At 48.2% G+C, this 11,935-nt stretch overlaps 1 protein-coding gene and 1 non-coding gene across 2 annotated transcripts; one reads left to right on the top strand and one right to left on the bottom strand.

Annotated features, from left to right (window-relative positions):
• The first annotated feature begins 1,306 nt into the window (after window positions 1-1,306).
• Window positions 1,307-1,444, top strand: LOC114815305. Its single transcript, XR_003763069.1, has one exon. It is a non-coding gene; the product is annotated as a small nucleolar RNA SNORA7 (small nucleolar RNA).
• A 4,825-nt stretch (window positions 1,445-6,269) lies between these two features.
• Window positions 6,270-9,742, bottom strand: LOC100073717 (NXPE family member 4-like). Its single transcript, XM_029075726.2, has 4 exons — window positions 9,000-9,742; window positions 8,430-8,491; window positions 7,610-7,828; window positions 6,270-7,337 (listed from the first exon to the last, which is right to left on the bottom strand). Exons 1-4 carry the CDS (start codon window positions 9,737-9,739, stop codon window positions 6,802-6,804), a joined length of 1,557 nt encoding a protein of 518 aa, XP_028931559.2. The 5' UTR covers window positions 9,740-9,742; the 3' UTR covers window positions 6,270-6,801.
• Window positions 9,743-11,935: the final 2,193 nt, after the last annotated feature.

Here is an 11,935-nt window from a genome sequence, read left to right as displayed (position 1 = left end):
ATGTAGTCCCTTGGATGGATCACTCTGAAGTCAAACTGAGAAGTACCGTGGCCTAGTGGAAAGAGCGCGGGCCTGGGAGTCAGGTTCTGCCATTTGCCCTGTGCCACCTAGGGCAGCTCACTAAAGCTCCCAGTGCCTCAGTTTCCCGATCTGCAAAATGGGGATGAAATGTCAGTTCTCCCTCGTCCTCAGACTGTGAATTCCGTGTGGGACAGGGACTGTATCTTATCTGATCATCTTGTATCTACCACAGGTTGCAGTACAGAGTGTGGCAGATGATAGGCACTTAGCAAGTGCCACAGTAATTGTGTCTAACACAGGGCCTAGTACAGTGCTGTGCACGTAGAAGCAGCGTGGCTCAGTGGAAAGAGCACGGGCTTTGGAGTCAAAGGTCATGGGTTCGAATCCCGGCTCGGCCACTTGTCAGCTGTGTGACTTTGGGCAAGTCACTGAAGCAGCATGGCTCAATGGAAAGAGCACGGGCTTGGGTGTCAGAGGTCATGGGTTCGAATTCCAGCTCTGCCACTTGTCAGCTGTGTGACTGTGGGCACGTCACTTAGCTTCTCTGTGCCTCAGTTACCTCATCTGTAAAATGGGGATTAAGACTGTGAGCCTTATGTGGGACAACCTGATAACCTTGTATACCCCAGTGCTTAGAACAGTGCTCTGCACATAGTAAGCGCTTAACAAATACCAACATTATTATTAACTTCTCGGTGCCTCAGTTACCTCATCTGTAAAATGGGGATTAAGACTGTGAGCCCCACATGGGACAACCTGATTCCCCTGTGTCTACCCCAGCGCTTAGAACAGTGCTTGGCACATAGTAAGTGCTTAACAAATACCAACATTATTATTATTATTATTATTGTTATTTAGTAAGCACTTAGCAAAGGCCACAGTTCTTCTATCTACTGCAGGGCATAGTACAGTGCTCTGCATCTAGCAAATAGCACAGTTATTCAATTGAATGAAGTCTTTATTCTGTGAACCAGTTCATTCATTCATTTATTCATTCAGTCGTATTTATTGAACGCTTACTGTGTGCAGAGCACTGTATTAAGTGCTTGGAAAGTACAATTCAGCTACTAAGAGACAATCCCTACCCACAGTGGGCTCATGGTCTAAGAGGGGAGACAGACATCGAAACAAGCAAACAGGCATCAGTAGCATCAATATAAATGAATAGAACTGATGAATAGAATAAATGATATAGAAATAGAATAAATGGGTATATACACGTCAAACCAAGTAAACAGGCATTGATATAAATAAATAGAATTATAGATATGTACATGTATACACCCACCTCTCGGGGTCGCACCTGGAGAGTTTCCAGTACTCTACCAGTCTCGACTGTGAGAGGGAGAGTCGAGTAGAGGCATCCCCATTCTATTCCTAGCTTGGGCAGTGGCGAGTGAGTGGACGGCAATCTGCTACAAGTCAAAACTCACCCATGCTGAGTAACAGTGGCATGGGAGAGAGTCGAGGGCAGAGACTGGAGTTTACTACACAGGAGACAATGGTAAGCCACTTCTGTATTTTTACCAAGAAAACTCTATAGATACACTACCAGAATGATTGCAGATGGAGGTGGGGCATCCTGGGAGAGTTGTATCCATGGCGTCGCTATGGGTGGGACATGACAGCATAAGGCAACAACAACAACATATATACACAAGTGCTGTGGGGTGGAGAGGGGAGGAGTAGAGCAAAGAGAGCAAACCATTGGGGGAAGAAAAAGTCTTTACAACTTTGAGAATCTCGAGGAGATTGTTGGTGTCTCTCAGCTTCCCAGTGCCCTGGGAAGAGGTCATGTATTGGACGATTTGCCCTCAACCCTCAAGTGGACTCTCCCTCCCTTCTCCACATTTCTGTTCTAGTATCCCCACTGCTCCTCATCCTCCCATCCCCCAAAACATTGTCAGTCCCCTCACCTTGTCCCTGCACACCCAGTCTCCATTCTCTTTCACCTCCTCCCTCTTCTCCTATGACACTACTCCCCTGTGCTCTGGGGAACACCAAGTTCAACAGGAGCACATTACTCTCCATTACTGAACTGATCCTAGGCCCACTCATGCTTCCTTCTCACCACCACCGAGAACTGGCTCTGGCCTGGTGATCCCGTTTTTCCTGTGGCTCTTCCTCTCGAGGGGACTCACATTGTTTCCCCATCTCCCAGGGAAAGGGGGGCCGTAAACCTGTTTCTTGCCCCGCCACTGACGCTCCTCCTCTTTCTCACCCCCCTCCTCTCACTTTTCTTTTCATTTGAAACCCACATCATCTTCCTCTATTACACTCCACAGCTAATAGGCACTATGATTTATCTTCTTCCAGGTCAATCAATTGGTGACACTTATTGAGTGCTTACTGTGTGCAGAGCACTGTATTAAGCACTTGGGAGGGACAATATAATAGAGTTGGTAGAGTCCACAAGGAGCTTACAATCTAGAAGAGGAGACAGACACCAAAATAAATACAGAAAGGAGAAATAGCACTAGTCCTGCTTTTGTATTTCTGCCTGGCTTTGACCCTTCTCTCTCCTTCCAACTTTCATTTCCTTCTCTAAACCTTGGGAACCTCAAACTTCACATTGATGATAATAATAATAATTGTAGTATTTGTTAAGTGCTTACTATTTGCTGGACACTGTACTAAGTGCTGGGGTAGACACAAGCAAATTGGTTTGGACACAGTCCCAGTCCCATGTAAGGTTCACAGTCTCAATCCCCATTTTACAGATGGGGTAACTGAGGTCCAAAGAAATGAAATGACAACCAAGTTCACCCAGCAGACACGTGGCAGAGTTAAGATTAGAACCCATGATCTTCTGACTCCCAAACTCATACTCTAGTCACTACACCACACTGCTTCTCCAACCTCTCCGACCCCACAGCCAGATGCTTCCTCTCACTGCTGGTCTCTGCAGATTTGTCAAACATAGAGCTCTGCACACAGTAAGTGCTCAGTAAATAAGATTGGCTGACTGAAAAGGTGGATCCACTCATAAACCCAGTAGCCTCTCAGGAAGATCACCAAATGGGTTTATCTAGGAGGACACCCTCAAATCATGGAATATCAATAGGGTCGGTGGGGACACAAAAAGAGAAGTGACATGGAAGAGGGGAAGAAGGGAAAATGAACCTTTGGGGACACTTCTCTTCCCTCTGAGAAGCAGCATGGGCCTGGGAGTCAGAGGACTTGGGTTCTAATCTTGGCTCTGTCACTTACCTGCTGTGTGACCATGGGTAAGTCACTTAACTTCCCTGGGCTTCAGTTTCCTCATCTGTAAAATGGGGATTAAATCTTACTCCCTCTTACTTGGACCGTGAGTCCCATTCGGGATAGGAACTGTGTCCAACCTGGTTATCTTCTGTCTGCCCCAGTGCTTAGTACAATGCTTGGCCCAAAGCAAGGGCTTAACAAGTACCATAACAACAACAAAAAAGAAAAAGGAACTGGAGGGAGCAGAGAGTGAAGATTTTGATGGGAAAATAAAGAGACAATGTAAAAGCAATGCAGGAAAAAGAATGCTCTCACAAACTAGTTTCAAGGAGTCAAAAAGGGTGAGTGAAAGCTATAATGTTCAGCAACCTGCCTGTGTCACATCGGGAAGTTATTCTGGCACTGGTTCTGAGAGACTGTCTCAGCATGGGGCACACCTATCCACAAAGCCAGGAAAGAAACAGTGTGGTACAGTGGTTAGAGCCCAGCCCTACCCACTAAGAGGACCTAGGCTCTAATCCCAGCTACTTTACTTTTCTTCTCTATAATTCTGGCTAAATCACTGAATTTTTCTACACCTCAGTTTCCTCCTTTGTAAAATGGGGATCTAAAACCTGCTCTTCCTGCTGCTTTGACTGTGAGGTCCATATGGGACAGGAACTGTGTCCGATCTGATCACCTTTGTATCTACTCCAATACTTTTGTACAGTGCTTGGCACATAATAAGCCCTTAAATATCACTATTACTATTATTATTATTATTATTTAATGGTATTTGTTGAACACTTACTATGTGCCAGGCACTGTACTAAGTGCTGGGGTAGGCAAAAAACTAATCAGGTTGGACACGGTCTTTGTACCATGTGGAACTCACAGTGCCTCAGTTCCCTCATCTGTAAAATGGGGATTGAGACTGTGAGCCTCACGTGGGACAACCTGATTACCTTGTATCTCCCCCAGCACTTAGAACAGTGCTCTGCACATAGTAAGCGCTTAACAAATACCAACATTATATCTTAACCCCCATTTTACAGATGAGGTAACTGAGGCACAGAGAAGTTGTGACTTGCCCATGGTCACAAAACAGACAAGTGGAGGAACTGAGATTAGAACCCAAGTCAATCAATCAATGAATAGTACTTAGTGAGAGCTTACTGCAGAACACTGTACTATGTGCTTAATATAGCAGAGGTGGTAGACCTCTGACTACCAGGTCCAGGCTCTTTCCTCTAGGCCATGCTGATAATAATGATAATGACAATAAATAATAATGAGAATGAGAATACTAATAATAGCAATAACAATATGTGGTCAGAATGCAGGAAGAAATGTTGGAAACAGATCAGCCTTTTGGCCAGACACGCCCTCATGGGTAGGATCTCACTGCTAATAATCCCATCTTCAAAAACACTTTAGATGTCCGCAATTGGACCGTGGATATTCTCCCTATAGTGGGTGTATCTAGGGTGCAGTGGGAAGAGTCATTGGTTTTTTAGTTCTGTGAAATTGTGTGTGTCACATCTCAAAGATGGATAGACAAGGAAGTAGAGGACAAATCAAGGAAACCACCACATCCTCTGGGAGAGTGTCAAGCAGGGTGGGACAGCAGCGTGGTTTCGTGGAGTCAGCCTTCAGACGAAACCAAAGGTCTACAGAACTGCAGCGCTGTCCAACCTTCTCTACGGCTGGCAGACCCTGACTCCGCTCAGTCCCCACATCAGGCTCCTGGAACCTTCCATCTGGCTCATTTCTGGGCCACACTCAACATCAAATGACAAGACAGAATTACAAACAATTCAGTGCTGGAACTAATAGATGGTATTTATTGAGTACTTACTGTGTGCACAGCACTGTACCAAGGCCTTGGGAGTGTACAATACAAGAGTTGGTAGACACCTTTTCTGCCCACAAGGAGCTCATGAAGTCAGTTTTGTAGGATTGAAGGACTACTTAACTCAACATAGCTATGCTGGGTGGGATCCAATGAATCAATTAATCATTCAGTAGTATTTATTGGTTTTTTACTCTGGGCAGAACACTCTACTAAGTAGTTGGGAGAGTACGGTAGTAGTTGGGAGAGTGGAAAGAGCACGGGCTTTGGAGTCAGAGGTTATGGGTTCGAATCCCAGCTCTGCCACTTGTCAGCTGTGTGACTGTGGGCAAGTCACTTAACTTCTCTGTGCCTCAGTTACCTCATCTGTAAAATGGGGATTAAAATTGTGAGCCCCACGTGGGACAACCTGATTCTCTTGTGTCTACCCCAGCGCTTAGATCAGTGCTCTGCACATAGTAAGCGCTTAACAAATACCAACATTATTACAATAGAGTTAACAGGCCTGATCCATGCCCTCAAGGAGCTTTCAGTTTAGGTGGGAAGACAGACAGCAACATATGTAGCAGCTAAGGGGAAGCCAGGGAGAAATGGATTTGGAATTTAAAGGGTCCATCCTGACACCCATCACCCATGCAACTCTCCCGGTCACTTCCTTGTGGACACGCAATGGCCAATGCCTGGATGGTTTGAGGCCACCACAGTCAAGGCCCAGCCCATTTCCCAGAGCCACAGGTGAGGGGCAGGAATGAAACAGCCTGTGGAGTCGGAGGGAGGGACATGGGGCTGGTTCTGGGTTTGGGATTGGGAGAGGGCTGTTACTTCCTGCCCCAGGGATGGTTTGCTCATTGTACATTACTATTAGTTGCCCAGTGGGATGGGGGAAATCCCGGAGGAGGATGGTTTATCCACAGGTTCAATGTTAACATGAAAACTTAGTGGATTGGTATTCCGTCCTCTGGAGCTGGGGGCCGATTCACACCTGTTCCTGACCCAGCCCGCTTAGCTCTAAATGTCGGGAAAGCTCAGTTAGGCTGTTACCCATGAGTGGAAAACCACCACTCCTCAAGTACCCCTGTCGTGTGCTCAACTGCTTTCCTGCTGTGCTCTGAACAACTAGCACCACTTCAATCCAACCAGGCAAGTACACTGCCTCTTCCCCCACCCCAGGGTTGGTTGGCTTTGGGCCTTCTCTAGCCCCTCTCCCCACATCCCAATTCTTCCCCCCCAACAATCTTCCTGCACCCTTAACTACTCCAAGTCTACTCTGGCATCTTCCATTCTAAAGCAACAGATCCCTCCCCTTCCACCACATACCTGGAGTTGAAAGATCAGGTTGGACCAGAATGGGACAAAGGAGAAAAAAACGTGGTGGCTGAGGAGGAAGGGGAGAAAGATTGGAAATCTCCCAATTACCCTGCGCCACTTCCCCCAAGAACCTACATTCTTCTTCTCTTCTTCTCTGGTGCTGCCATCAGCACCAAATGGCCCCTGACCAACTGCAGCCCCCTGAGTTTTTGGTCACAGGGGTGAGAAGCCCCAGGCCAAGAGGCTTGGAGTGAGGGTGGTGACATTGAGGCCCGCCATGGTGGCCAGGGCCAGTTTCTGGACCTAAGTGAGAGAAGTGGCCATCTTCTTGGGCCATTGTCCGAGACATAATTGAGGATGGTTGGAAAAAAAATAAGGAGCTGGATGATATGCCCCAGGCTGGGATTTCTTTTCGAATATTTTTGTGTGCCTATTCATTAGCAAATATAGTTTAGGAACATATTAATCTGGTTCCCAACCACGTGTTCAGGAGGGTGAACGTCATTCGTGCCAAATGCCACGGTCATGTCCCAGGCATCGATGATCCCCACAGGGATGTCCCGAAAAACTTCCATCATGGCGAGGTACTGCATGTAGCCGTGAAAGTCGCCGAATCTCTCCGGCTCTGCCATCATCTCCCTGGTGTTTTCGGTCTTGAGGATGACTTTGGTGTCCGGACTCCTGAGGAGCAGGCGCCGGATGGCTTCGCGGACATTCATGGCCCTGCGGATGAAGATGTCGATGGGGAAGGGCCGGAAGTGCTGGCCCAGGGTGAAGACGACCGCTGTGTTTCTCTCGCCTGCTATCTCGTCGATGACCTGGTCCAGATATGCATTGACTTTGACCGAATAGATAGCTGATCCGATCAAGGGGTAGCTGTGTCTTTGCCAATGAACTTGGATCTTTCTTCCCAAGTCCAGGGCGAAAAGAGGCTGGAGCTTCCCAAACTCGTGGAGACTCATAGGTGTCAGTGCTGATGACAGACAACACCAAGAAAACAAGCGAGAAAACCATCATCTTACAGTCGGGGATCCAATCTCTTCCAACTCCCCTCACCCCTATTTCCCGACAGCAGAAGGACTATTAAATGCTCAGTTATCTCTGGAAAGCAACTCTTTCTCTGTCCCCAAAGCCACAGTAGGGTTTGGGGTTTAAAGGCTTGAAAACATCACTATCTTTGTTTCATTTTCCTGGAGGATGAAGCACCTGGTAAGGAGCAAGGACAGAACTCAAAGGGAAACTCACTGGGGACGTGTTTCACCAAGTATTCCATCCACTGGCGGAGCGTGGAGTCTCCGAGGAGGTAGATGAGTTTCCCCGTCAAACAGGCGTTGATCTGGTCCAGGGTCTGAAACTGCGTCACGAGGCAGGAAACCGGAGTCCACGCGCCTTGCCAGGCGAATCCAGTGGGGAACGGGGAGTGCTGCCCGATCTTGCATTTCTCCCGTGGGCTTGTAATTTGGTCTACCAAAGGAGCCATGGACACAGTTTCACATATCACCCGTGTCTTGACTATCACCTGTCCACTCTCCCAGGACACCTCTACACTGGGGAATGGATCATGGAGAGGGAGGAGGCCTGCTTAGTGGAGGTAGCTCCATGTCTTGGTACAGTGCTCTGCACACAGTAAGTGCCCAACGAATATGATTTAATGAATGTTCTCACTACCATACTCTATGTGGCCAAGTGAATTCTCCAGTGGGAGACACTGAGTCCTTAAGAAATTCCAAACAAACTGCCAAGGGTCTCCATGTGAAGAATTCATCAGATGGACAGCTGGGGACCCCCTGGCCAGCAGCACATCATTTCATAGACATGAGGTGCTGGTCACTCTCCAGACCAATCTTAGGTTCTGTGGGGGCCAAGCGGGAAGGGCTCAGGAGCGATTTGGCGCACTGAGGCCCAGAGCCATGGCGGACCCTATTTCACATGACCTTCAGTTCTGGGTCAAAGGGCCACCCATCCCTCAGGTCAGGAAAGTGGCAGCCAGAAGTAATGTCAGATCGGCATAGACCCACCCCCCCACCTCAAGTCCCAGTTGTCCCCACCCCCGGAGTAAACTTACTGTTACACTGCAACACCTCAATGGCTCCAAATCTTTTCTCAATGGCACCATTCACGTTGGCCCTTCAACAGACAGAAATTCCAGTGGACCACCTGCCAGGCTACATGCCACGCTACACTCTATGGGTGCTGTGCGTTTGACTAAAAAGACTTGATTGGCACAGCCTCCAAGAGACAGGACTTCAGGGCCAGGGATGGGGTGGTGAGAGAAGGGTAGGCATGGTGGGGGTTGTAGTCAGTGGCCGGAGTTCTCTAAGGCGGGGAAAAGAGTAGGTGGAAGGGAGAGCGTCTAGCTGGAGTTGAGAGCGACAACTGTGAAGGTGGGCAGGGACCTCAGTCACACATCACTGGGAGCTCCAGAAGTTCTGAGACCTCATGAGATTTTTCAACCTCCTCAAGAGGCCACACTGCAGCTCTGTGGGGCAGAGATGGGTCTCCAAGCCCTCAGCCTTGAACAACACTTGGGGACATAAAAAGACCTAACTAAACAAGTGTTCCTAGAAATTCTGGGTCCACATCGTGTCTAATTGTACCCTTGCCAGACTGGATAGGATGCAGGGGAGTTCATTACCTGACCAAGAGGCTGTGTTCCTGGGGACTGAGATAAGACAATGGTTTGTTCTTGGACTTCATCTGGAACAGGGCACCACATGGCACGTGCGGTGGCTTCACACAGTAGAATGCCTGCTGCTCATGCCGATCCAGGTACTCACACCACTCAGCCCCTGAGTCGAGGGCGAAGCCACATTCGGTGTTGACGTACGACGATCCATTGAAGAAACTGCCTGTGAAGATGACCTTATCGTAGCCTCTCTTCCTGGCTCTCCACAGCGCGGACGTCCCTTCGCTGGGGTGGAAGAGCAACAGGGACACGGAGACTTGGCCCTCCCAAAACAGCGTGAAGGAGACCAAGTAGGTGCCATTGTGGAAGTCTTCCACCTTTCCAGAGGCACCCGCCTTCCGGGCTGGGGTAGAGATCCTGGTTTTCAGGAAGTCGCCGCCGTACTCCTTGGGGCGTCCCCAGTGGTCCCGGGCCTCCACGCGGATCTCGAGGCTTTCTCCAACACAGTATGTGTCTCGGGGATGGAGGAGGGTGGCCACACTGTGCTGGGCGCTGGTGGTGGCATTCAAGTGTACGAATGGGCGGTCTGGTGCCAGCCGGTCTAGCCTCCTCATGATTTCCTGGATTTCCCAATCAACTTCAGAGGGCAGCATGGTTGGCTTGGCTGTGGTTGGGTGTGGGGACTCGTCGGGGTGTTGGTATGGCTGAAAACAAATGGGAGGAGCATGACCTTCCAGAGACCACATCATTGACATCTTTTGTTGCTGTCCTTCTTTGTCTCCAGGGTCTCTACCCACCAGGGCATCTATCCACAGGATACACTCCCCCCGCCTTCAAAGGCTTATTGAAGGCAAATCTATTCAAGAAGGCTTTCCAGATTAAGTCCCCCTTTTTCTCATCTCTCACTCCCTTCTGCATCACCCTAACTTGCTCCCTTTGCTCTTTCCCCAGCCCCACAGCACTTATGTACATATTTGTTAACTATTTGTATTGATGTCTTTCTCCCCCACTGTAGACTGTGAGCCCATTGTAGGCAGGAAATGTGACTGTTTATTGCTGTATTGTACTCTGTCAGGTGCTTAGTACAGTGCTCTGCACACAGTAAGCACTCAAGAAGTATGATTGATTGAATGAATGAATTAATGAATGAATCCACCAGGGCATCTATCCAACCAAGCATCTATCCACCAGGGCATCTATTCATCAGACATCTATCCTCCAGGAAGCTCAAGGGGAAAAAAAAACCACGCACCATGATGGTTTCTCTCAAGAAGCAATTACAGGGCAAGATTTCTTTCATTTTCAGCCTTCAGTTAGTGCCAGAATTGAGAAGTAGAGTGGGCTAGGGGAAAGAGTCTCAACAGGCAAGTCAGAGGACCTGGATTCTAAACCTGTCTCTCCTTTGCCTGCTGTGTCACCTTGGGCACCTCACTTATCTTCTCTTTGCCTCAGTTTCCTCATCCGTGAAATGTGGATTCAATTCGACTCCCTCCTCTTTAATGGGTGAGTCCCATGAGGGACAGGGACTGCATCAGAGCTAATTAACTTGTATTCACCCCAGCGCTTAGAAGAGTGGTGGACTCATAGTAAACACTTAACAAAAGCCACAATTATTACTATTATCAGTATTTAAAAATTAGTTATAAATGGTAACTATGTACAAGGCACTGGGCTAAACGCTGGAGTACAAGCAACATAATGATTAGACACTAACCCTGTCTCATGTAGGGTTTCCAATCTAAAAGATGGGGAGAGCAACTATCAAAACCCCAGGAAAAGATGAGATCCGAGAGGTTAAGTAACTTCCCCAAAGTCATACAGCAGGCCAGTGGCAGAGATGGGATCCATCACTTTCTCAGCACAGGCTTTTGAGGTAAATTCTTAGGAAAATCATGACCTGCCAGGTGAAAGTCTTTCCTCTGTCTTTCCCTAAAACCATGGGTCAAACCTAAACAGAAAAGGCTCAGAGAGATTAAGTGACTTGTTCAGGGTCAAACAGCAGGCCAGTGGCAGTCAGAATCAGAACCCAGGTCCCTGACTCCCAGGCCCATCTCCCTCCGTTAGGCCACACTGCTTCCTAATATCATTCCAGAGGTTCCCGTGGGCTCCAACCCTTGGTGGGTTTAGAGCTCAGACACTGAGGGAGCTGCTCTAACTTACCCACTACCCAGCCAAAATGCTGCCATCTCAGATTGGTTTTACCTGGAGCTGTGGCCAAGCCCTGGCATTCCACTGGGGCCCCTTGGCCCCCCAAGACTTCAGAATCTGGGGACCCTGAAACAGCCGCTCCAGTTGTCCTAACAGAGTTCTGTCCCACCTTCCTAGATCAAGTTCCATCCTTGATTCAGTAACATTTAAAACTTCCCTTGACATCAAGTAATGCCATCATCAACCAATTATTCCGTGGTATTTTTTAGACACCTTGAGTGTGCAGAATTTTCAAATGGGATGCGGTGGCAATAGAGGGTCAGGCTCCACAGCAAACTACAGACCCATAAAGTTGTGGTGTTATCTAAACTTCCTTAAGACTGTGAGACCTGAACCCCCAGAAGTGCCATGTTTGACTTTGGGTATTTCCATCAACATAATTTCTGGCCCAGACTCAACATCAGATGGTAAGACAAGATCACTAAGGATGAAGTCTTGGAAAGAAGGCTGTCTCCTAGCGCTCAAGCTTTGTTCACCTCAACATAAACATGAAGGGTGGCAGATGCGAGGAGAATGAGCAATAGAAGGAGAAGCAGCCTAGTCTAGTGAAAAGAACATGGGGCTGACAGTCAGATGACCTGGGTTTTAATTCTGGCTCTGGTACTTGTCCTCTGTGTGTGACCTTGGGCAAGTTTCTTAACTTCTCTGTGCCTCAGTTACCTCCTTTGTAAAATGGGGATTAAGTCTGTGAACCCTATGTGGGACAGGGACTGTGTCTGACCTGGTTATCTTATAAC

The sequence above is a fragment of the Ornithorhynchus anatinus genome, chromosome 11 (assembly GCF_004115215.2).
Source record: "Ornithorhynchus anatinus isolate Pmale09 chromosome 11, mOrnAna1.pri.v4, whole genome shotgun sequence".
In the NCBI taxonomy this organism is placed as follows: domain Eukaryota; kingdom Metazoa; phylum Chordata; class Mammalia; order Monotremata; family Ornithorhynchidae; genus Ornithorhynchus; species Ornithorhynchus anatinus.
This window is presented reverse-complemented; position numbering and strand designations above follow the sequence as displayed.

Excerpts from the sequence above, each read along its gene's own strand:
- LOC100073717 (XM_029075726.2), bottom strand. The coding sequence starts at position 9,739 with ATGATGTGGTCTCTGGAAGGTCATGCTCCTCCCATTTGTTTTCAGCCA. Across the intron at positions 8,492-8,999 it reads GAACACAGCCTCTTGGTCAG|GGCCAACGTGAATGGTGCCA; the intron begins GTAATGAACTCC and ends TGTCTGTTGAAG. Across the intron at positions 7,829-8,429 it reads TGAGGTGTTGCAGTGTAACA|ACCAAATTACAAGCCCACGG; the intron begins GTAAGTTTACTC and ends CTCCTTTGGTAG.